Source organism: Squalius cephalus (assembly GCF_949319135.1).
Source record: "Squalius cephalus genome assembly, chromosome: 15".
NCBI classification, from domain to species: Eukaryota; Metazoa; Chordata; class Actinopteri; order Cypriniformes; family Leuciscidae; genus Squalius; species Squalius cephalus.
In genome coordinates this window covers 33,202,253-33,227,181 of record NC_137136.1, presented here as the reverse complement: position 1 = coordinate 33,227,181, position 24,929 = coordinate 33,202,253, and the positions used below count along the sequence as shown (strand labels likewise).

Sequence of the window (24,929 nt, the reverse complement as noted above, 5' to 3'; positions counted from 1 at the left end):
CAATGGTGAGTTGAAAACCACTTCCCCCAATCCTAAAATTGTAGTTACAGCCATGCAATGTATCAATAACTATTGTTAGGAACCCTAAAAAGTAACTTTGGAAACACTATATTTCCAAGTGGGCCTAGTCCTGACTATGGACGAGATGATGAGCTGTGGATGGAGGAGGGTAATAAGCTCCTGAGCAATGCGATAAAGCATCTGACAATACTGAATAGACCTTATATAGGGCTGCCATGATAGGCGTTGTATTCCTATAGGTAGACGTGGATCAGTCAAGATCTGCCAGAACTAAAAGCTACGATTGATTGTTCATGAAGTAGCACTCGGTTTTAGAAAGAACAAACATAAACAGAGAAAGCATCAATAAAAAGCAACATTTAATAAAAAAAAAGTTTATAAAAGAGGATTGGGCCAAGCACTGATCCTCGAGGTTTACCTGACAGCTCTGCAATGTTTATACTGGTTCTGAGGCGGCAAAAAACAGTTGTCTAAAAAAGTTTTATGGTTATTATAGATAAATGTGTTAAAGGGATAGTTAACCCCCAAATTCTTTCATCATGTACTCATGTACCCACATGTAGTTCCCACATTCTTCAGTGGAACGTAAAATAAATTATGTAAAAAAATATTTGTGGTAACCTACACTGAAACCTTTCTTCTTATGCGCCACAGAAGAAAGAAAGACAGTTTTGGAATGACATGGCATCTAAATAATAACAGCATTTCCATGTTTGGGTGAACTTTAGGCATAGAAGAGAAGAGAATTTTCTTGATAAATCATAAAATCTTTTATTTTTCAAAATCATCCGCATAACTCATCCCATCCTACTTTTTAATAGGAGCAGATTGATAAATAAGTAACAGAGTGAGATCTGAGAAGATAAGGCAGTGAACACAATCAACCGCTTCACTTGTGAAAATGATAGAAGCAATATGCGTATGAATGATTTACTAAGGTGAGCTACGCTGCAGTTACTTTCGGCCTCAAGATCATTTCATCTAAATCTGGCGTTCTGTGAAACAAGTTTGGGAACCCACTTAAATTATCTGAATTTCTGCAAGAACAGCTTTTGTGATCTGATCCACCAAACTTGGCATTATATTCTGCCAAATCCTTTATTGAACAAAATGTACAAACAATCAAGGTCATTAACAGAAAAAACCTCTCGAATTGAGAGTAATTGGTGTGCCAGTCAGTTAAGGTGTGGGTTTGACCTGCCAAGTTTAAGAGTTGTGGAGAACTGCTGAATTATGTTTAATTATATCATCTCAAAGGTATTTAGAATAATAGTTTTTGCAAACATGACTGTAGAAAAGTGTGATATTTAATAAATAAAGACTCAACTGATGTGATCACTCGGAAAAGCTGCATTGGTTGGTTTATGCTTGATGTGTTTACATATGCACAAGCATCCAAATGAGCTTTTGAAATAATTAATGTTCACAATGGCACCAGTAAACACAAAATAGCTTTTCTAGCGTCTACTTTATCAGTATAACTTCATGACTCCGTCCATATCGACCAGCACAAGTGGATAAAAACAATTACTGAGCTCACCTTTAACAAAAAGACTTAAATAAATGTTTATATACTATTAGGTGGCATTCAAGAAATTCAGATAAAAGTTTGCAATGTTTTGTAAGATATGTACTGGTTGCCCTATTTACAAAAATCTGTAGCATATTGCATAAGCCAATGGCTCTTTGTTTACAGCATTTGTCTCATACAAGCAAGGCTAAATGACTTTCTTTTTGTAATCTCAATCTCAGCTGTGGTATTTGGTAATGCAATAGCTGAGCATCTTTGGCAAACGATGATATCTCTGAACGCCCACAAGGGGGTGTCAGATCTCTAAAACTGACTGTGATAGTTGTTAGCTGTGGACAGAGGGGCGGCGGGGTCGATGTGTTTGAGGTGGCACGCGTGACAGAGCAGGCGTCCGTCCAGAGGATAGCAGCGGTGACCCTCCTCGTCATTCAACTCCATCTGACAGTCCTGGGGAAAGAGTTGCACACGCTCATGCTACAATAATGTACAGTATGTGAAAAATAATGTGTTTTTTGAACATTGAAGCATGTTAACCTATTCTATTATAACATAATGAACTTTTAAAACGGCATCATATGACCATTGAGAATGACACTAAATCTGAGACTTGCTTAGTTTTCTGATCGCATTACTGTTGTCATCTTCCAAGCTCAACTCACCTCACAGTGATAGCACTCCACGTGGTAGTCCCTGTCCATGGAGACCACTCGAATGGTTTCATCCGATCCCTATGGGAGTAAACAACTAGTGAGATTATGACACATATCTGGACAAACACAACACACACGATGAGACGACCATACTGATGGTCATCTGTCAACAATTGACTAACAACTAATACAAATTATTTCCCTTGTTCACTATGTGTTAATGCCAGTCCAGGCTCACTGAAAATACTGCCAGCATTTCTACAAAAGGCTTTCAGCTCTTTTATCATGATTTCACAGGACTCGTACCTAAATGTGCATTACATCACAAATGCAATGCAATACCAGGTGAGCAACTGAGAAAGAAAAGCCATATACAGTACTGTGCAAAAGTCTTAGGCGCATTAGTATTTTCTTCATGCGTCTTGGAGACGTTCCCGCAGTTCTTCTGGATTTAGTCTGACTCAGTTTCTTCTGTTCCTTCATGCAATCGCAGATAGACTCGATGATGGTGAGATCAGATCAGACCAGACCGGCTGTTGTCAAAATCTTACTGGATTATTACAATTAATGGCAAAAAGAATGTTTGGAAATGTAAACTGATATTTCCTACTGACACTACAGAAACAGATATACATAACTGACATAAAACCTTTTTAATGTGCTTAAGACTTTTGCACAGTACTGTATATATGGTTATAGCTGTATAGCTGATTATGTGATGCAAACGTCAAAATGAATTAGTTTACAAATCATGCATTATGGTAAAAGTGTTTTGAAGTTATAACATAGTATTGCACAAGGAACTGTGCAAAACAAGTCTTCATTAACTGATGATCTGGGCCTGTAATCGTAATTTGTTTGAAAATGACTAAAATACTCTCCGTTTTACTGCATCTGAGTGTTTATTTCAGCTGGAAACCGCATGAAATGTATGTATAGTAGGTCTAAGTTTTTGCAGCTTTGCAGACGCATATTTCCAATAAGCCTGGGTTGGTTGATGCTTGTTGCTATTAAAGGAATAGTTCATCCAAAAAATCCTGTCATTGTTTAGCCATGGTCACTATGAACTGGTGCTGAATGGAAAAGAGAAACGTAAAGACTTGTGTCCAACAGAAAAATATAACAACATATGGGTTTGAAATGTTTGGGTGAAAATTCCTTCTTGTTTTCTGATCTTCTCTAGTTATAGCAATCACTTCAGCTCAGAGAGAATGCATTCCTGTAGAGTTTCTCATCAGGTGCTAGATAAACTGAGCTCTTGCTCTCTTGATGGTGTTGGAGTGCTGCATGCCTCGGGGGTCATCTCTAATTATAGACGGGGGGGTTAAACAAATGACACATGCCCTAACTTAGCAGTAATCACTTCTTTATCAATGCTAACAGAATTAACTTCAGTAACAGGCCTAAAGAAGGCTTTAAATGTTCTGGAATGATCTAGATGTTCAGCATAGTGTAAGTAACTGTAGTTGTAAGGTCTACTCAGTAGTAGAAAATTCCCATGCACTGTTTGATTACTTGTCCCATCAAGCAAAGACACATCATAAGTCTAAACTGGCATTGGCAGAGCCTTGCTTTGACATGTGGCTCTAAGGCTACGTTCAAACTGCAGGCAAATGTGGCCCATATCCGATTTTTTGCTCATATATGTGACTGTATGAACAGCACAAACCTGGTCTTTTCAATTTTGATTTGTGCCACTTCCATATGCGGTCCTAAATCCGACACAGGTCGGATGTTTTGCAATGTGAACTCAGTCTGAATTCATGTGACTTACGTCATTCTAGATCAACATCACACAATAAATAAACGCATAATCACTCACTTTAATGTCCTCCGCTCCGAGTTTACTTCCATATAACAGCGTGCTGCGTGATGTCTTTTTATCTTTCTTTTGCGCATGTGGGTCAGTTGAGGACCATGATCTGTTCACACTGGAATCTGATATTGGCCACATTTAAAACAACAATGTGAACAGCTATACAAAGAAATCAGATCTGAGCAGTAAATGGGAATTTAGCAGTAAGGCTTGCAGTGTGAATGTAGCCAAAGCCCTATTTAGACGGGATTAACTTTACAAGGGTAGATGGAGTAGTGTAATTTTAATGGCCTGTAATAGTAATGGCCAATTCACACAGGATAAGATATCTCAGTAAAACAAGCAGAAGTGGGAGGAGTAACTCGATTTGCGCATCGCTGTCACTCCTGTTATCATGTGTGTATTACACTGCTTCCTGATATCACGAGCGCAAACACATATAACCTATATTTATATATAAACAGTTATGTCCGGTCGAACGATGTAATAATTAACTTCAGATTGGTAATAGGCATTAACCTAATGCTAAAAGATGTTTTGTGCCTCTAACGAGTGCTTTCGGTCTTCTTTCTGATCTGAATTGTGTGTGGAAAACACGAGTTTTGCCACAGACTCGTCCCAGCGTCTAGAACACAACTGAATGCTTTTTTAAGCATCTCCATACTTGAAAAAAACGCGGAAAACTACTTTTAAACAGGAAATTATGAAATATTTACAGCGGGTCTATTCGCACGGGATTAGTATTACCTGAGGTCATTTTTCCGGACCTTTTTACTGAAGGTAAAAGCTGCCGTAATCTTTACTGATATTGTCCGTCATGATCAATGAGATGCACATTCGGACAGGACTAAAATCACTGAGAAGCTCTGGTAATTATTACTTCACCCCACCTCTCCATGTTAAACTAGTCCCGTCCGAATATGGCTTAATACAGGGAAAGATGATTATATGGCTACGTTCACAGTCCAAATTCGATTATTTGTGTATCTGATTGGAATCTGATGTAAAATAATTGACGTCCACATTGTGTGTCCATGCAGCTATGTCTGCATTGGTTTCTATGGCATTGACGTTGTGTTGGACCAAAATACAACCACAACATGGAGGGGTTTGCATTAGAGATGTTGTCTCATTTAAGTTTTCCAACATGATAATGTGTAGCCGCAGCGTAGGACTACTGCGTCTTCTGTGGACGCGGCAGAAACATTATGAGTGGCTTTATTCTGTGCCGTCGTCTCCGCCGGTTGCAAAATATGTCTCATTTTCTGCTCGTCCGGCACTTTGCAACAACACAGCATTGTTTCTGCAGCGACTATCAGCATGTTTCTTATAACAACGTCTGACGTTTACGTTTCACGTGGCGTGAGAATGTCACAAACCACGTGATATCCAGTCAGATCAGTCAGACTGAAACGGATTTCCAGAAATGTGATTTAAATAGGATTTCTAACCACATGTGGATGTATCTTGAAACAGATGGGTAAAAATTTCATGTGATTTTTGCCATTCACACCAGCTAAATCTGATCCGATTTAAATCGGATATGCACAAAAATCGGATTTGGACAGACAGTCTAAACGTAGCCTATGACACAGTCTGAGAATATGGCTCATCTAAATGCCCAAGATGGTATTTCAGACCAACAAGATTTACATGTCTTACCTCAGAGGGCAGGATCGGCTGATTGCATGCTGCACATTTAGGTGCTAGAACTCTGAAAACAAAAAAAGAGAGAAAACTAATCACACAGATCATATATGAAAGTCTTCCATGAAAGAAAAGGTATCCGCATGACTCTTTACCCACAGTACAATAATATATTTAGTGGCTCCAAGTAGTATTTGGGAACTTCAGCCTCACTTAAAAATGTCTGAATGTCTTTGCATTTGTCAAAATATCAAAGCAAGTGTCTTCTGAAATCAATTTATGCTAGAGCTTTTCTCAGATCCAAGTAACCATTAACATGTGAGCTGGTTATGTGTTTCTCAATAGCCAAAAGTGAATGCTGTTTTCTTGAGAGAGAGCTGGCTAATACTGATCAAGCATTTCCACACAAGCTTGAGTGTCGCTGTTCTTAAAATCCACACTGCTAGTCAGACCAACAACATAATTGCAAGTGTAATATTATGTTTATACAACAATTCACAGCTGAATTAGTCTCGCGTTGCCAGACCTTCAGACTGACGGCAGAAGAAGGTCTGGACTCCATCACAGCTTTCATTGGCCAAGGACCGCCCAAGAGGACGTCTGACTGACATGTAAAGCAACCAATCACGGTTCGTTTTGTTCCACATCATGTTTGGGGGCCTGAAAATGTAAAGTCTATCACAGTCTACGGTGTGCGTCTAATAAATTATTCATTCAAGAACGTTGCGGACGTTTGCTGCAACAGTGGCACCACGGACTTCACATACTTTTGAACATCCAGTGTTTAGTTAGCACTCATCACAGCTGTAAACACAATGTCTTTCCTCTTCCATAAGGGGGTTTGGCATCACAACGGCTTTGTTTCCAGGTGGACTCTTAAAGGACACATCACACACGTCTCCTGGAAATCCAGTAGAATTCAACCAATTATATGATGACTTCGAAACTCCTGAAGTGTTTCCAATTTTGTGTGCCATATTTATCAGACGTTCAGCCAGCGGTCTGAGACTACTGCAGAATTAACCATTACACATCTCAGAAGAACACAAAGTTTGAAATAAAGTGCAAACATTACCGCTTTAATGACCGTAAAGCCAACGGTCGTTTTTACTGTCCAATGACAGCCCATCTTAAATCTACTTTGAGTGGCATGGGAGAGAGTCGGAAGTTCATTTGTTGCCCCTACGAGATAATAATAGGATATTTTAACAAGATTTTCAAATGGATAAAGAAAATAAATGTTGGCTTTATTAAACTATGTTTGCGATAAGCCACATTTTGAATGTCAAATTTGTAACCGTTGCATTTCGTTAACACTGATGTACACTGATATATAGGCTAATTTCTACTTGAATTTCTTGAAAAGAAATGAATTAGCATTTTTAAAGGAACTGGTTAAGTGAATAATACAACTACTCTCTCGTAAACCATCTAATGTTTTGTTATTTAAAACATAAACTTATTTTTGTGAAATGTTTTGCTTGCAAAGTGCTATACTTATAAAACGTAAAGACAATCAGACATTTATAAGTGCCCAAATATTTTTTTGATGTAGTAGAGGGGAAGAGAGGCTGCAGATCTCAGTGACAGATCCCGGGAAGGACTGAGTGGAAAGGCTCTGTTTGATTTCATCTCCATATGGTCCCCACCTGACTGACTGTCTGGGGTTTTGGAACAACAGTAATAATCGCTCACGGCAAAGGATGCATGAGAAGAATTTACAGTGCAGCAAAGCAGACACAGACACACACACACACACACACACACCCTTCAACACCAATAAAACTCACAATAAAATGTCATTACATCAAGCTACTGCTAGGAAAATGCCTGTGAAAGAAATTATAAAGAATACTCCACAACATAGCACACATCTACCATCAACTGAAGGAAATTTATAGCTCATGCTATTCATCTGTTAATCTTTGCTTTCCCAGGCAAATCTTAGTCACCATGAAATAAAAATGAACAATTCTTATTGGAATATTGCAGTATTTATTATATCTGTGCACAAGATTGTGACTTGAACAATTAACAACGAGCCAATCAGATCAAAGTGTGCTTATAATGATATCTGGACAAAGCTTATACAGTCATCTTTTTGCAGTTTTGGTCAAGGTTTCTCGAATTCAAAAGCAATGCTAAAATATGGCAATGCCATCAATAAACAGACTTCACTAAATAGGGAATAGGGAACAATTACCGCTGTAATAGTCACACTTTAAACTTGAATCAATATTTTTTTAACCAAGCTCTGAATAGGCACAGACCTTAAAGTCTTGGCTACAAAGAAAGCCTTTGATATAAAGTAACAACAGATAAATCCAAGACTCAAATTGCTAGTCTTCAGCTAGTACAAAACGCTGCGGCCAGACTTCTTCACAAGTGTTGTAAATATGATCACATCTCTCCTGTTCTCAGAGCTCTACACTGGCTGCCAGTTCACCAAAGAAGAGATTTTAAAATTCTACTCTTTGTTTTTAAATCTCTACATAACTTAGCTCCTGCTTATCTCTCTGGGGCCGTATTCACAAAGAATTGTAAGGCTAAAAGTAGCTCCTAACTGGCGAATTTAGGAGCAACTCCTAAAAGTAATGGGCGTGTCACTCGTAACTTTAGGACTCCTAATTTTTTTGACTAAGAGTAATTCACGAAGCATTTTAGCCCTAAAAGTAGCACCTAAGCCTGGGACAGCTTAAAAGAAGTCGAGAGGACTCCTAACTCACTAAGACCTTCACAAACCGCTTTTTGTGGCATTTCACGCTGCGATGTTTTGAAATGCGTATGCGGCGCTACAGGAGCTTCCAATCGCGAGGGAACAATTCTGCATTGTAGGCATAACTAGGGATGCAATAACGCCACCAACAACAACCAAAACTAGGCTACTCATTGCATGTAAACTAATTGTAACGTTTCATTGTGAATCAAATTAAAATGTTCTTCTCTTTGCAAACGTAGGCAGAGGCATATAGTGACAGATTAATTCAGTAATGTTGCAAAGATATTGCATCAATCCATATGTTTCATTAGGCTACTAGGCTATTTGTTTAGCCTTACTCTTTATTCATTTAGGCTATTTATTCAGTTATTCATCATCTTCCGTTCTTCGCACTACTTGTGTAGCGCACGCATTCTCAGACCTGTCACCTGTCACTCATCATCGTAGGGGAGGTGTTTGGCATCATTCCCGCGTTACAATCATCCGCCAATCAAGGTGGTCACTTCAGTCAAGCTTGTGCATGAGTAATGACGTCATCCATAGCAACGAAGACTCACTCTTAGTTTAGGAGTTGTCATTTTTCTTTACTAAGAGTAGGTCTGAAAGCCGTTGTGAATAACTTTTAAGAGAAAACTCCTAGCTAAAATCTTTTAGTGCGATTTAGGAGTATTCCTAGTGGTAAGATAAAATGCTTTGTGAATACGGCCCCTGAACTTCTTCATCCCTACACTCCGTCCAGAAGCCTACGATCCTGCGACCGGGCTCTGCTGGTAGTCCCTCACGTTAGACTCAAGCGTAGAGGAAAGTGTGCATTTGCGGTTGCAGGGCCACGACTCAGGAACAGAGTGTGTGAGCGGAGTGGAGTGTGAGCGGAGTGATTTTGAATGGAGTGCGGAGCGGATTTTTTAAAAGTCGGGGCATCTGGGTTTTCACTCGCTCCACTACCGCTCCATCATGAGTACAATTCATGCCAACGGTCCATTATAGAATAGGGGTGGGGGAAAAAATCGATTCTTAGATGCATCGCGATGCGGACATGGACGATTCTGAATCGATTCGCAAATGTCAAAAATCGATTTTCTAAAAAAAAAATTTTTTTTTTTTTCTAATAACGTAATATTGACGGAACTCAAAGCGGACGTGCAGTGCGCGGACAGTCTGTGGCGTGCGCATAACAGAGACGCATGATGGCTGAGCGCCAAATTCGAACGGCACCCTCTTCGTTAAAAGCTAACGTATGGAAAATTGGCAATTTCATTGTTACCCATTTAGTATTTTTTGTATGAGAGCTGCTTTCTGTATTGTTTAGTTTTCACATCAATATGCTGTAAACCGATCTTTTATACGTACGTTATACTGCAATGCCAGTCACAAAAAGTTACATTTTGACTGTGCTCTCTGCAGATGTTCATTCACTTTTTTTGTATAAGCTGTTTTTGATTGTGGTATACAGCAAACATATCAAGTCATAACTCTTTATTATTTAGTTGTGAATAAGAGCGGCTTTGTATGTTACTAATTATTCAGAATATGCGCAAGTCCACAAGCATTATATGAGAGCTGCTGGTACATCATTCTATATTTTTGAACGAAACCTGTTTGTTAATTTGCTAGAGCAAAATGTTTTTTGTCTGAAGGATTATATTTCTCATTGGAAATAACAAGAGGATGTTGGTTAGAAGTCTATTATTAAATGCTAGAGATTCAGAATATGCTGATGTTTGTATTAATTTACTACAAGTACGCTGCTAGTACAGGCACACATTTATTTTCATGTTGGTTCTTTGCAATGTTGGGAAAAATGCTGGCAAATGTAACCTTACAGTTGACTTGCCAAATCACTTCCATTTGTTTTATTAATAAAATTAATCTAGGAAGTATTGGAAGTAAGTTCGTTATGGGTCATCATAAATACTTTGCTTTAAAAGTACCTAGTAAACATTTTTTTTTTTAAATCGTTAATAATTGATAATCGCTACCCTCTGAATCGTAATCGAATCGAATCGTGAGGTGCTTAGAGATTCCCACCCCTATTATAGAACTGCATTTTTAGTAAGGATTCATACGTTAAACACATTTAGCTAGCATGATACAGATGGATCACTCAAATCAGAAATAAATGTCAAGTTTATGATGACGGCGATGGACGTGAGTGGCTGCGGGAGGTTATAGTTCTCAAGCCTACTCAATATGATCGGGCAACACGATCTCATGAAAGTGCGTATCTATAGCACAAATTTTATTTCTCGTGCCATTTACACAGCAAAAATAGTTTTTGCGTGCAAATGATACACACTAAACCCCTTGGGTAGGATTAGGGGTGTGGAGTGCGTGTGTATTCTGTATGATCGTGTCGAGACTTTGAAGCTGCACTGAAACTGACATTTGGACCTTCAATGCGTCGGACGCCATTGAAGTCACTATATGGAGAAAAATCCAGGAAAGTTTTCCTCAAAAACCTTCATTTCTTTTCGACTGAAGAAAGAAAGACATGAACATCTTGGATGACGTGGGGGGTGAGTAAATTGTCAGGAAATTTTATTTGTGAAGTGAAATAATCCTTTAGAAAGAACTCATTGAATAAACACTTAAATATAAGATTAAAACCTCACCTGTGGTAGTCCTTCACACAGTAGATCTTATTCTCTGTGTCCACAGTGAAAGGCACTCCATCCAAACTCTCATTACAGATGGCACAGCGGAAGCAGCCTGGGTGGTAAGACTTTCCCAGCGCCTGCAGGATCTGTGGAGGAACAACATGTTCACAACAGCTACACGACTGATATGTGTGATATGCCTTTTCTCATGTTCATATGACTTAATGTAAGTTACATCGGACCCACTATATATTAAGTGCCTTTAACTACTATGCACTAACATTTAAATGAATCATTTGACACTTAATGTGTCAAATACATGTTTTTACATGGTACTTGTATTTAAAAAATACCTGCATGTAATTAAATCTTAATCCTAAGCATACCACAAAACCTGTCCCTGACCGCAATAACATCCCACCTCAATAGCAGCAAATGTGTTTGCAATACAACATGAACACAATAAGTACATTGTATCAAACAATGAATTCTTTTGACTACATAGTGGGTGAGGACAATAAAGTGGGACCATTACATCTATCCAAATCAATGTAAGGAACACTGTATAATAAGGAGCTGTAGCAACTTAAACTCAACCAGTCCCTTCAGGCTCCAGTGATATTGTGAGTAACGCAGGGTGTGGCGGTACATCACACTCACCATGTCCATGATTAAATGTCCGCACACGTTGCATTTGTCGGCAGACTGCTGGAACCCAGAGTACTATTAGAGAAAAGAGTGAGGACAGAGGTGAGCTTTTCAACTGACTCATTCCTTTCAGTCACTTCATTTTCTCCAACCCACACAACATTAACAGCTCAGACATAATCGTTCCTCTAATAAGAACCTTCAATAACACAAACTGCATTTTTAGTGTCTGGAATGAAGTTTCACCTCTATTTGAACGGACCAAAAGAGAAACATCTCTTATTCAACCTGAGGAGGTTTGCTTGTTTAAGCAGCCGTAAGAGCTTGATGTTTTTAAAAAAGCAGATTTATTGCACAGCAAAAGAAATCGTAGCAGTACATTTTATTTTCAACCAGCCACACTATACTTACACATATCTAGCACACTTAAAGGGATAGTTCACTTTGAAATTAAATTTGGTATGTTTTAGCTTACCTGAAGGGCATCCAAGATGTAGGTGTCTTTTTTTCCGCAGTAGTTTCAGTTTTGATATTTTTAGGTCAAACCGTTCTTGTCTGTCAGTCATTTAATGCAGGTCTGTGGTCACGGTCTCAAAGAGCATGCACAGAGTCCAAATTAAACAATTCCCCATCGTAAGTACACATTGATGGCCTAAGACACGAAACGAGCGGTTTGTGTGAGAAAACGAACAGTATTTATATCGTTTTTACCTCTTATAACACAGCCACGTCCAAGCGATCTGAGGGCGCGGGCGCATCCTGCTGTGTGACGTGTGCGCAGACTGGTGCATAGATATATACACTAGATGTCGCCTTGGCTACGGCAGTTCATTGGAACGAATGTATTTAATGCGAAATCTAGTGTATATATATCTATGCACCAGTCTGCGCACATGTCACACACCAGGATGCGCCCGCGCCCTCAGATCGCTTGGACGTGGGTGTGTTATAAGAGGTAAAAACGATATAAATACTGTTCGTTTTCTCACACAAACCGCTCGTTTCGTGTCTTAGGCCATCAATGTGTACTTACGATGGGGAATTGTTTAATTTGGACGATAGGGAATTGTTTTAATTTGGACTCTGTGCATGCTCTTTGAGACCGTGACCACAGACCTGCATTATATGACTGAGAGACAAGAACAGTTTGACCTAAAAATATCAAAATTGAAACTACTGCGGAAAAAAAGACACCTACATCTTGGATGCCCTTGAGGTAAGCTAAAACATACCAAAATTTAATTTCAAAGTGAACTGTCCCTTTAAAGGGATAGCTCACCCAAAAACTTCAAATTTGGTCATCATTTACTAACTATCATGTTGTCCCAAACCTGTATGAGTTTCTTTCTTTCTGCTGAACACAAAAGAAGATATTTTAAAGAATGTTGGTTATCAAACAGTTGACGGAAAACATTCATTTCCATAATAGGAAGAAAATACCATGGAAGTCAATGGATGCCGTCAACTGTGGTTACACACATTCTTTAAAACACCTTCTTTCGTGTTGAACAGAAGAAACAAACTCATAAAGCTTGCTGTTTGTTGTGGTAACGATTGCGGTGTTGATGGAGGTCCAGTTATCATCAAGAGAGACTACGGGAATAAAGCGTTCTCTTCCAAAGGTATTTGAAGTATCTCAGTGAAGATGGAGCTGATCGTTAACTCGTGTAAAGCAGTGGAGCGTGAGTAATAGGATATTAAAAATCAAGAAAGGTTATCGCGGGACTAACTGACTTGATGGTTTCTTTACTGCCCCTTTTATACATTGTGGAAACCTTGATGGACTAAATGACTTTGACTGTTTCTTTTAATCCTTCCTTTGAACAATCATTCGAAATCAAGACTATTTAACAACATAAGGGTGAGTAAATTTTCATTTTTGGGTGAACTAACCCTTTAACCACCTCGCTACACTCAATGGCCTTGGGTGTTACCAAAAACTTTAAGAATACAAAGACGTGGCACTCATATGACTTATGAATGGGAAAAAGGGCAAAGTAAAATATGGCGGAATAAGTCAATAGAGCCAATCATCGATTGGTAATGAACAATAGAGCCAATCATCGATTGGTAATGAACAATAGAGCCAATCATCGATTGGTAATGAACAATAGAGCCAATCATCGATTGGTAATGAACAATAGAGCCAATCATCGATTGGTAATGAACAATAGAGCCAATCATCGATTGGTAATGAACAATAGAGCCAATCATCGATTGGTAAAGTCACGAACAATAGTGTTTTGAGACGTGCGCTTATTTTTATTTATTTTTTATACTTTTTTTAAGGCTGGTCCAGCCTGAAAAATAAGCTTTTTAACACTATTTGAGCATAAGAAACAACATTTAAAGGACAGTTCATGTCAGATTTTGTTGCTGATTTAAATTATATTATTTAAATGTGAGTTCGGCCAACAGCTTTTGAGATTTCAGGATTCCCCCAATCATTTAGATAGGACTTGGTCTTGGATGCCCAGAGACATTGCAAATATGAAATAAAATAATGTCTTTAAAGACATACTTTAGACACATTCTTCTGACATAACTATGACCACGTCTCGAGACATGTGCACTTCATAAGAAGGAAGAGGGGAAGACAGCATACCAGGAAGTCCTCTTCACAAAAGACTTTCCCACAGACGTAGTAAAAGGCCTTTCCCCGGAGCTTCCGACCTGCACACAACACACAACACACACATTTTACCAACAATTCATCTGTAAATTAAAAAAAAAACTACAAAACAAAATGATTTTTTTTTTTTTTTTTTTTTTTTCAAATAACAAAATGTCTTTGCAATTATATGCAAGGTGACATCAGGGTAATGCAGATGTATTTTAGTATCATTGAGATACTATCCCAGTTCTTTTTTAGTATTTGGAATTAGTTTTTATTTTTTTTTAAAGTTTTGTTAATTTTGTTGTTATTTAATGTGTCTTTATACTTTTTATTACTTTACGCTTTAGTTTTATCTTTAGTTATTTAGTACATACTGTATATTGAGTATATAATGTTAAATAAAAATGAGAAACGTTGCTTTGGCAACCAGCTGAATTCAAATGACTTTAAGCTTAAACTAAAAAATGTTTTATTTTAGATTTAGTTGACTATAACCTGGGGTAATGAGGCGTTGATAGGATTTTCTTTAAACTGTTTATTACCTTTTACCAATAAAAGGACATAAGACAATCACATGACCTATCATGCTTTCATCTTAAGCATAATCACACAATACTGCACATTTCAAACACACTCACTGTCACATTCTTCATTATTCTCGCTTCAGCATAAACCTTGTTAAATAAATACCTAACAATGTTAGAACTGAATCTGATACATGTTTAACAAGGTTAAAAAATAAACCAGGAACTAAACTCGAAGTACATGCGGGAAAGGTTTTAATGAATCCAATGAACACACACACACAGTAAACACATTAAGGAAGTGTCGGCACATATTGCTCAGAAACTCGCTGCTGTTTTCCAGCCCGTGCCGAGGACTCGCTGTCCCAATCTGGGCTGTTTTTGCCTTTTTACCTCAACAGAAAGACAGACAAACCCTTCCCATTCAGACAGACCCCGTCCCACAGGAAAGGGGAACATTCCTCACATTTTCTGCAGAGGGGGGTTCAGGCCGTTAACCCTTACAAGCCCAAGCCTTCATGTTACAGTGGACCACAGTCAAGCTAAACAAGACGCTCGCTGAGATCACTTCAGCCTGTGAGTGAGTCCGCTGGCATCATGAATGTTTACTTTAATGCTGAAGCGATCACGGCTCATGTTTTTCCACAGACACATCGACACACGGGTCACGTCGCCACGTGAAACGGTTTTGAGCGCTGAGACACACACAACCATTCTAAAGTTTGGGTCCGTAAGACTTTTTAAATGTTTTTGAAAGAAGTCTCTTTTGCAAACCAAGGCAAGGCTGTATTTATTTGATCAAAAATAAGGTTAAAATACAGTGAAACATTATTACAATTTCAAATAACTGTTTTCTATTTAAGTGCCATCTGAAAGTTTCTTCTAGAATGATAATTTTTATAAAGCTTGTATATTTAAGTTCAGTAATTTCACTTAAATGACAATTAATAGGTAATTTGCATTGCCATTTAAGTGAAATTACTGAACTTAAATATACAAGCTTGATAAAAATGATCATTCTAGAAGAAAATTTCAGATGGCACTTAGAGGCTTTTGCATCTGAACTCTTCATATATATATATATATATATATATATATACAGAGAGAGAGAGAGAGAGAGAGAGAGAGAGAGAGAGAGAGAGAGAGAGAGAGAGAGAGAAATTAATTTATTCCTGTGATCAAAGCTGAATTTTCAGCATCATTACTCCAGTCTTCAGTGTCACATGATCCTTCAGAAATAATTTGATGCTCAAAGAACATTTCTGATTATTATGAATGTGGTAACACTTTACAATAATGTTCATTAGTTAGGCTAACATTAGTTAATGTATTAACGAACATGAACTAACAATGAGCAATACATTTGTTACAGTATTTATTAATCTTTGTTAATATTAGTTAATTAAAATACAGCTGTTCATTGTTTGTTCATGTTAGTTCACAGTGCCTTTACTGTTAACAAATACAACCTTTGATTTTAATAGTTGAAATTAATATTAATTAAGACAATGAAGATTAAAGATTAATGAAGAAGTATTGTTCATTCTTAGTTAATGGGAACTAAGGTAGTTAACTAATGTTAACTAATGAACCTTATTGTGAAGTGTTACCATTAATGTTGAAAACATTATTTTTTTAAAACATTATAAATGTTAAACTGTTATTTTTGATTAATTTAAAGCATCTATGGTAAATAAATTAAAAAATCAGCAGTATGTGAGAAAATGAGAAGACATTTGTCTGGGTGAAAAGCTCACAGACAGAGATCAGTCTGTTGCCAGATGAAACAGACGTCAATCACAGGGAATGCTGGGAAGATGCGAACCACAGGACTGGGCTTCACTTTCTCCAGGGTGATGAGAGTAAATATGCGGAACGTTTTTACACACACACACACACACACACACACACACACACACACACACACACACACACACACGTTCTCATAAACCAAATATACAAGAACACACACACACACAAGGATTTTTACACGGAGGCTTACGGTGACTCCAGCAAGCTCAGATATCCACAAAAAAAGCTATAAGCTAATAAAACATCTAATTTGCAGTAGATTTTATAGTTACCATGGTAGTTAACATGTTCTGAAAACTATTATACACTTACATATTCACTAAAGGTCATCTAGATTTATTTTGTATTTTTTACAATGGCAGCTAATGAATGAGGACTTTTGAGAATTGATAGGAATGTGAGGACAGATTTACGACTGCACACAGAAACTGCTTTCTGAACGGAGGTAAACATTATTCTCCAGACAAAAATTCAGCAATGTCTCTTCTAAAAGAAATGTGAAAATGAGGATGATGATGATAGATCGGTGAAACTCGTCACATGGGGTCTTCCTCATGGGAGGACACCCGAGTAATAAATGGTCATATTTTACTGAAAGATAAGCATGTGGATCATTTTCTACCTAAAGAGTTTTAGCTGCATGCATCTAGATGATGTTCACCAAACGTTAGCGATTCAGACTGGGATTCATTATATGGTTTGTTATGTAATTCAGTTATGCATTTCTATTCGATTTGGTACGTACATACAGCACTATGAGTGCTTTAAGCAAATTACCTCTTTAAGGACATTAAGTGAGTGTGAAACATTCCCTACAAATTCAATACAAAGGTAAACGTCTTTACAAACATGCTAAGAGACATGGTGATAACTGGACCTTGTGTTTTTAAGACATTTTGAGTTTCCCCGTGATCTGTTCCTTTTAATTGCGTTCTGTCGAGCTGTCCTTTCCAAACCTGTACGCTTTCCCTTCTTCTGTGGAGCACAAAAGAAAACATTTAGAAAAATGTCTCTCTTTTTTTTGTCCGTACAATGAAACTCAATGGGGTCCAAAGTTGTTTGGACCTTGACGTTTGTCAAAATATCTTTGTGTTCTACAGAAGAAATAAAGCCAAACAGGATTGGAATGATACGAGTGTGAGTTTTGGGTGAACTATCCCTTTAAGACTAACTATTCGACTCCAAAAATAGCTCAGGTCTAGATCAAGCAATATTTGTGTGCCAATGGCATTGCTTTGTTATTTTTGTTATCTAATGCAATGACATCTTTTTGAGGCCAATATCTATATCTTTAAATACGTTAGAGGATACAGGATTACCAAGCCATCCAATTTCTGCTCTGTCCAGCACTTAAATGTCAGGGAATCCCTGGTGGGTCTGAGACTGAGAGCGTAAGCACTGGGAGAGAGAGGTTATAGTGCAGCATATGTCACTTTGAGTGATTTATGACCCTTAAGCCCCGCCCCCTTTTGACCGTGGGAATTTTCCCACGCTTGCCCCGCCCCTTTCTACCCCCCTCCTCCCACCTCCGGACAAGTCACGTGACCGTGAGAATTTTCCCACGCTTGCTCCTCCCTTATGGGCATGAACAGAACCAGGGAAATATTATTAATTATATTTAATAATATAAAACATTGTATAAAAGTTAAAATACACACGTGTTTAGTGTTCTCACACATTTGTAAAATGTTAAAATGTCAATGAAAGAGATTAAATAGCATTTTCTTAAAGTTATCAAAATGTGTTAGTATTAAAATATTAAAACATATCAACCGTTATGTTAAAAATCACAATATTAAAAAACAAGTATTAAAAACTGACTTACGTTTTTACAATTCCGTTTGTTGAAAGAGAACCAAAAGGTATATCCGAAGCTCGAAAGATTTATCCAGATCCAAAGGTTTAGAGCTTCAAAAATCCTCATGTTGCATTAGCAGTGCTAAATGTGTCCATTCAGTTCTATATCACGAGAAGAAATGAAAGTCTGCAGGTGAGACCGGAACCCCAACGCTGGTACCGCCCACAACACACACACACATCCATTGGAGGCCTCCGGGTGACACAGACGTGACGCTCACGATGACATCACCAGGGATTACCCCCAAAACAGCCACTCAGCCTCTCTGCTCACAAACAGCGGAACTTCTGAATGTAGCTCATCTCATCACGGAGCCAAACAAACTGCCACGATCTTACAACATTGGATCTTTGTGGAGTATCAAACTCGCGAGAGGAATATTTATGGGATTAACTACTTTCGTTGCATCTTTGTGGAGTATCAAACTCGCGAGAGGATTAACCACTTTCGTTGCATATTTGTGGTGTATCAAACTCGCGAGAGGATTAACCACTTTTCGTTGCATCTTTGTGGAATAACATTATCAAACTCGCGAGAGGATTAACCACTTTTCGTTGCATCTTTGTGGAGTAACAACGTTATCAAACTCGCGAGAGGATTAACCACTTTTCGTTTTTGAGAATTTGTCAGGATGTAAACAGAGGACTTCGTAACGATCTTTTAAACACTAGAGGAGGGGTTACGGTGAGTTACGATACTAAACATTTAACTTACCTAACGTTAACTATTTATCCGTCGAATATTTCAAATACATTTTATCTCTCCAGAGCAAAAATACACAGAGGATTGTACTCTATCCACCAGATTACCAAGACCCATCAGGTGTGGAGCGACACGTGAAACAACTCTACACTCAAAAAAAGAAAAAAGTGAACAAAATTATTTCCTAGCTCAGCTTCAAGAAAAGACGACCGGCGGCTGTCCATTCAGTCTTGGAATGGCTTCATTCAGACCGTGTTGAACGTCGCAGAAGCCACGCCTCCTCACCAAACACACAGGATTTCATTGGATGCATAGGGTGACGCTGACGATGACATCACCGGGGATTCCCCTATGCTGCCGAGGTTGTTCACTGTCATGGATAACGCGCTCTGTTTGAAAAACCCTCATATCTAAAATTTACTAAACTTACTGTGGATTGTGGCTCGGACTTCAGCTCCTGTTTAAGTGCAGAGGAACGACGATCAAACAGCGAACGGAATATTGGATTAATCACAACACATTGGATCTTTGTGGGGTATCAAGGATAGCGAACGGAATACTGGATTAACCACGTTTCACTGGATCTTTTAAGGAATATCAAACTCGTGAGGAATATTTACCGGGTAAACTTTACGTTTCACTGGATCTTTTAAAAAGGAGTATCAGATTCTTCGTGAGGAATATTTATTGGGTGAACACGTTTCGTTGCATCTTGTGGAGTAGCAGACCTGTTATTCAGCGAGAGGAATTTATTGGGTGAATCAAACGTTTTGGGGATTTGTCAGGATGTAAACGGAGAACTTCGTAACGATCTTTTAAACACTAGGAGAATGGAGAATTGCGTCCTGGACAACAGTTAATAACGGTAACATTAACTCTTTTTTAAATGAACGTCTGAATGTTATCCAGATTATTAATGGAAAGACATGCATTCAAGAGAAGTTGTTACATCTCATAATTACTGATTTCTTTTTATTCATTTGATTGTTATTATTTTATATTCATTTGACTGTTATTTTAGCGTTTTCACTTGAAAAGTTATGAATATGTGTTATGAATATGTGTAGTTTTTTAATGTAGGATACACTATTTTTTATTTCTGTTACGTTTTGTTGTTATTTGTATTACTCCTATGGATGTTGTTATCCGTGGTCATTAGCGAACCTCTTAAGTGTCACCGGCCCGCCGGCGGGCTCAAATCTGTTACACATTTAAAACAGTAGTCTAATATCCTATACTAAACCTAAACTAATCTTGAAAAATGTTATATCATTTGAAAGCTTACAATCTTTAGCTTTCATATTTGGTGACTGATTTCTTTTTTATTCATTTTATAATGTTATGTTATAATTGTTTATTAATTTGACTGTGTTATTTTTATTACTGTTACGGGTTGCTATCCGTAGTCATTAGCCATCATTAATATTGTTTATGAATGGTAGTGGTGTTGGAGTATTCGTTTGTAGTTTACTAGTAACACATTTAAATAAAAAATAAAAACACCCCAAAATGTCTTCTAAAAGATGTTACACTGATATACAGTCAGACTCGGATGAAGACATAGAACATGTAAGATCAAGGCGTCAGAGTACTAATGAACAATTACGTCTTTTAATACGTGAACAACTAGGGATGCTAAACACAAGTGAACTTTCCACATCCGAAAGATTACAAAATATTATAGCCGAGCAACGAGCATGGTTAGAAACACCTGAAGGTGATGATGATGAAAACGCACAGTCCGGTAATGGGTTTACAAATTATAATCACCAACTCCCTAATATGGGTCTTAGTCAGGACGAAATTCATACGTTGACGACTGAAGGCGGACGTGTAGGCGACTTTGTAATAACTCCTCGACCACGTTTCAACGGACTAGAAATCCATAGGACACTGAATCTCCGTGAAATAGATACAAACGACTTGGCAGATTTTAATATTCATCTACACAATATTTTAGATGAGATTGTGCATTTTTCTCAACTGACGGCAGGCGATACGGGCTATATAAATATAGCACTAACTGGTTCTAGCTTACCCACATCTATAAATACAGTATTAACGCCTGAGAGCAACCACGACGCATCATTATTCATTGATCAAATTGAACGCGCTGCACAAAGCAATAGAGACGTGTCAACAGACAACTCTTTATCTCTAAGAGTTTCGGTAGCTATGGACCACCAGGGAGGGGGAGGACCACGTAGGAAAATCACAGACATTGCCATCAGTGAAGTTATAAAACGAAATAAAATGCATCTATTTTGTCCGACGAATATATCCGATAATATGTGTCTTAGTTATTGTCTGGCATATTTTTTGAACCCAACATTCACAGATCAAGAGCTGCAAAAACCAGCAAAAGACATACACACAGCCTGTGGTTTTATGCCGTATGATAAAATAGGATTTCATGATCTGAACATTTTCGAAAGAAATTTAAATGTAAAAATTGTAGTTTTTCACAGAGACTGTTCAGGGAAACTGCAGGTTTACAAAAACACCGATGAAATACATCCAAACACCGTGCACTTATATATTCATGAAGAGCATTATTATTTCATCAAAAATTTGAAAGGTTTCTTAGGCACAAGTTATGTGTGTGAATTTTGTCTCAAGGGTCATAACGAGAGAAGGACACACAAATGCAAATATGTTTGTAATATCTGTAACACCTCCGAATGCCGTACACGTACGACATCCTATAGACAATGTCCAGACTGTCTCAGATACTGCAGAAATAACTTTTGCTACGAAACACATAAACAAGAGCGTACATCTACCGAGAAATCACAGTGTGATACAATTCAATACTGTACTAAATGCCAACGATTATATAGGGTTGCAAGATCTGGTGATAAAATCAAACCGCACAAGTGCTCTCCAGAGTGCTGTGTACATTGCAACGAGATTTTGACAGGTGAAGGTACTCACGAATGTTACATCCAACCTCTAAAGTCTGAAACAAATGACGATAAATACATCTATTATGACTTTGAGACAATGTATCAGAATGATAAACATGTGGCTAACTATGTTTGCGCCATGACACACGCAGGTGAGACGTTTGAAGCTGGAGGAACAGATTGTGTGGCACGTCTGATTAAACACTTCAGACGCCCTAAATACAGTGATTACACATTCATAGCGCATAATGCATCGGGATTTGATTCCTACATCCTGTTAGAGTATCTTACCAGCGAAGGAATAAGTCCAAAGATTATTATGCAGGGATGTAGAATATTACATATGTATGACACAGCGTTTAGACAACGATTTATAGACAGTTTTCAATTTCTCCCTTTTTCACTAGGCAAGGTACCGGCAGCGTTAAACCTAAGCGTGAGCGAAAAGGGGTTTTTCCCCCATCATTTCAACAGATTGGAGAATGCAAATTATGTGGGTCCCTATCCGGCAAAAGAGTTTTACGGTTATGAGACAATGAGTGAAACCGAACGTATCAGATTCGATACATGGTACGCAGGTGTATTGAATGATATCTTTGACTTCAAAAAGGAGATCGCTTTTTACTGTCGGAATGACGTGGTCATCTTACGACAGGCGTGTATAAAATATCGTGAAGAATTCCTCGAATGTACAAACATTGATCCGTTTAAATCTGTGACGTTGGCAGGAACATGCATGAAAGTATTCAAAACAAATTTTTTGAGTCGAGATACAGTGGCACTTACACATAGTCACGCGTATGTTAATCAACACAAGACGTTTTCAAACGCATCCATTCAATGGCTCGAATATATTAAAAATAGCCAAAACATTCATGTACAGCATGCCTTAAACCACGGAGAGCAATCCTTCGGGCCTTATCACGTTGATGGGTATTATGAGTCTGGTGACGGGGGAAAAACAGCCTTGGAATTCTTGGGTTGTTTTTACCATGGACACAATTGTCGATTTAAGGCAGAAGAAATTCAGCCTTTATCAAAAGTGTCTTTTGGTACTCTCAGAAGGCAGTCGGATGAAAAGATAGAAACACTTCGTAAAGTGTACTCCTTACGAGTGATTACTATCTGGGAATGTGAATGGGATCTAGCAAAACAAACAGATCCTGATGTCATGCGGTTCATGTCATCTTACGAGGCACCTGAGAGGCTGAAACCACGGGATGCATTATTTGGTGGACGCACAAACGCGTATAAATTGTACCACAAAACAGCTGATGATGAACGAGTGGATTATTATGATTTCACATCGCTATACCCGTTCGTTCAGTCAAGTAAAACGTATCCTATCGGTCATCCTAAAATAATCTTTAAGGATTTTGAACCGGTGGAGAATTATTTTGGTCTCGTCAAAGCGTCAGTGCTACCACCGCGTAAGCTATTTCACCCTGTTCTGCCTTACAGATGCTCGGGTAAATTAATGTTTCCTTTGTGCAGGACTTGTGCAGAGAATCAGATTCAGGACCCTCAATGCAGCCACACAGAGGCTGAGAGATGTATTACAGCTACATGGGTCAGCGTTGAATTACACCGAGCTATTCAGCACGGTTATCAGATAGTTAAAATTCACGAGGTGTGGCATTTTCCACAAAGCTCTGACAGTTTGTTTACCGATTATGTCAAAACATTCCTAAAATTCAAACAGGAAGCATCTGGCTTTCCCTCACATGTAGTGACAAAGGATGACAAACAAGCATACGTTGATGATTATCTCGACAAACAGGGCGTTCAACTAGACATCACTAAAATAATGCATAATTCGGCAAAAAGATCCATTGCTAAGCTCATCTTGAATACACTTTGGGGGCGTTTCTCTCTGCGCACGCATTTGCATACCACAGAGCTTTTGACAGAGCCTGAAGAATTCACACAATGTCTTTTTGGCGGTGCTGGGCGGATTATAAAACACTTTTCGTTTGTATCTGATTCAGTGGCTTTGATTCAGTGGTCATATGCAGAACGTGACCCGTGCCCCACACGGGACGTGAACGTTTTTATTGGTGCTTTCACCACAGCTTACGCACGACTCGAGTTGTATAATCTCTTGGACAAATTAGGCGAACGTGTGATTTATGCCGATACAGACAGCTCGATATTTGTATCAAAAATCGGTGATTGGATTCCTGAAACAGGTTCTTATCTCGGACAGCTCACGAGCGAATTAGTTCCAGATGATTTCATAACAGAGTATGCCTCGTCAGGACCAAAATCTTATGGGTATCAGACAGCAAAAGGCTATACGTGTCTCAAAGCGAAGGGTATTACACTCAATGCAGAGAATGCCCAAATAGTCACATTGCATAGTCTGATAGGGCTAGTGCGTGCCTATGTGGAATCACGTGACACGATGCAGCTGTTTCCCCGCACAGAGACCATTACACGTAATAAGAGGGGATTCACATTGCACAATAGATCAATCGTGAAAAGTTTCAGACTTGTGTACAATAAGCGAGTACTCCAACCAGATTATACCACCTTACCTTACGGGTTTTAACAATATTTTGAAAAATGTGTGAAACAGATGTTTTTGACTGCAGAATGCAGCACCCATTTTCGGCTGTCGTTGCTGGTCCAAGTAATAGTGGGAAGACTTTTTTTGTGAAGACTCTAATGTATAATTCAGACAAAATGTGTTCTGTCAAATTTGACAATTTTGTGTATGTGTATACATCCTGGCAGCCAATGTATGATCAAATGTTACATGCTTTTGATATTAAATTCATTGAAGGCATACCACAGAAATTGGATGATGACTCATTATTCCCTCCTGGTAAAAGATCGCTCCTTATCTTGGACGACGTTATGAGTCAAGCTGCTTCTAACG

At 38.3% G+C, this 24,929-nt stretch overlaps 1 protein-coding gene across 1 annotated transcript in view; it reads right to left on the bottom strand.

Moving 5' to 3' along the window:
• Positions 1-774: 774 nt before the first annotated feature.
• Positions 775-24,929, bottom strand: part of limd1a (LIM domains containing 1a) — a 57,995-nt gene continuing 33,840 nt past the window's right edge. The window contains exons 3-8 of the mRNA XM_079894230.1: positions 14,235-14,302; positions 11,642-11,704; positions 10,997-11,127; positions 5,681-5,732; positions 2,212-2,280; positions 775-1,999 (exon numbers count right to left, since the gene is read on the bottom strand). Of these exons, the coding sequence (XP_079750356.1) occupies positions 1,856-1,999; positions 2,212-2,280; positions 5,681-5,732; positions 10,997-11,127; positions 11,642-11,704; positions 14,235-14,302 (527 nt within the window). The 3' untranslated portion in view covers positions 775-1,855. The remainder of the gene's footprint in view (positions 2,000-2,211; positions 2,281-5,680; positions 5,733-10,996; positions 11,128-11,641; positions 11,705-14,234; positions 14,303-24,929) is intronic.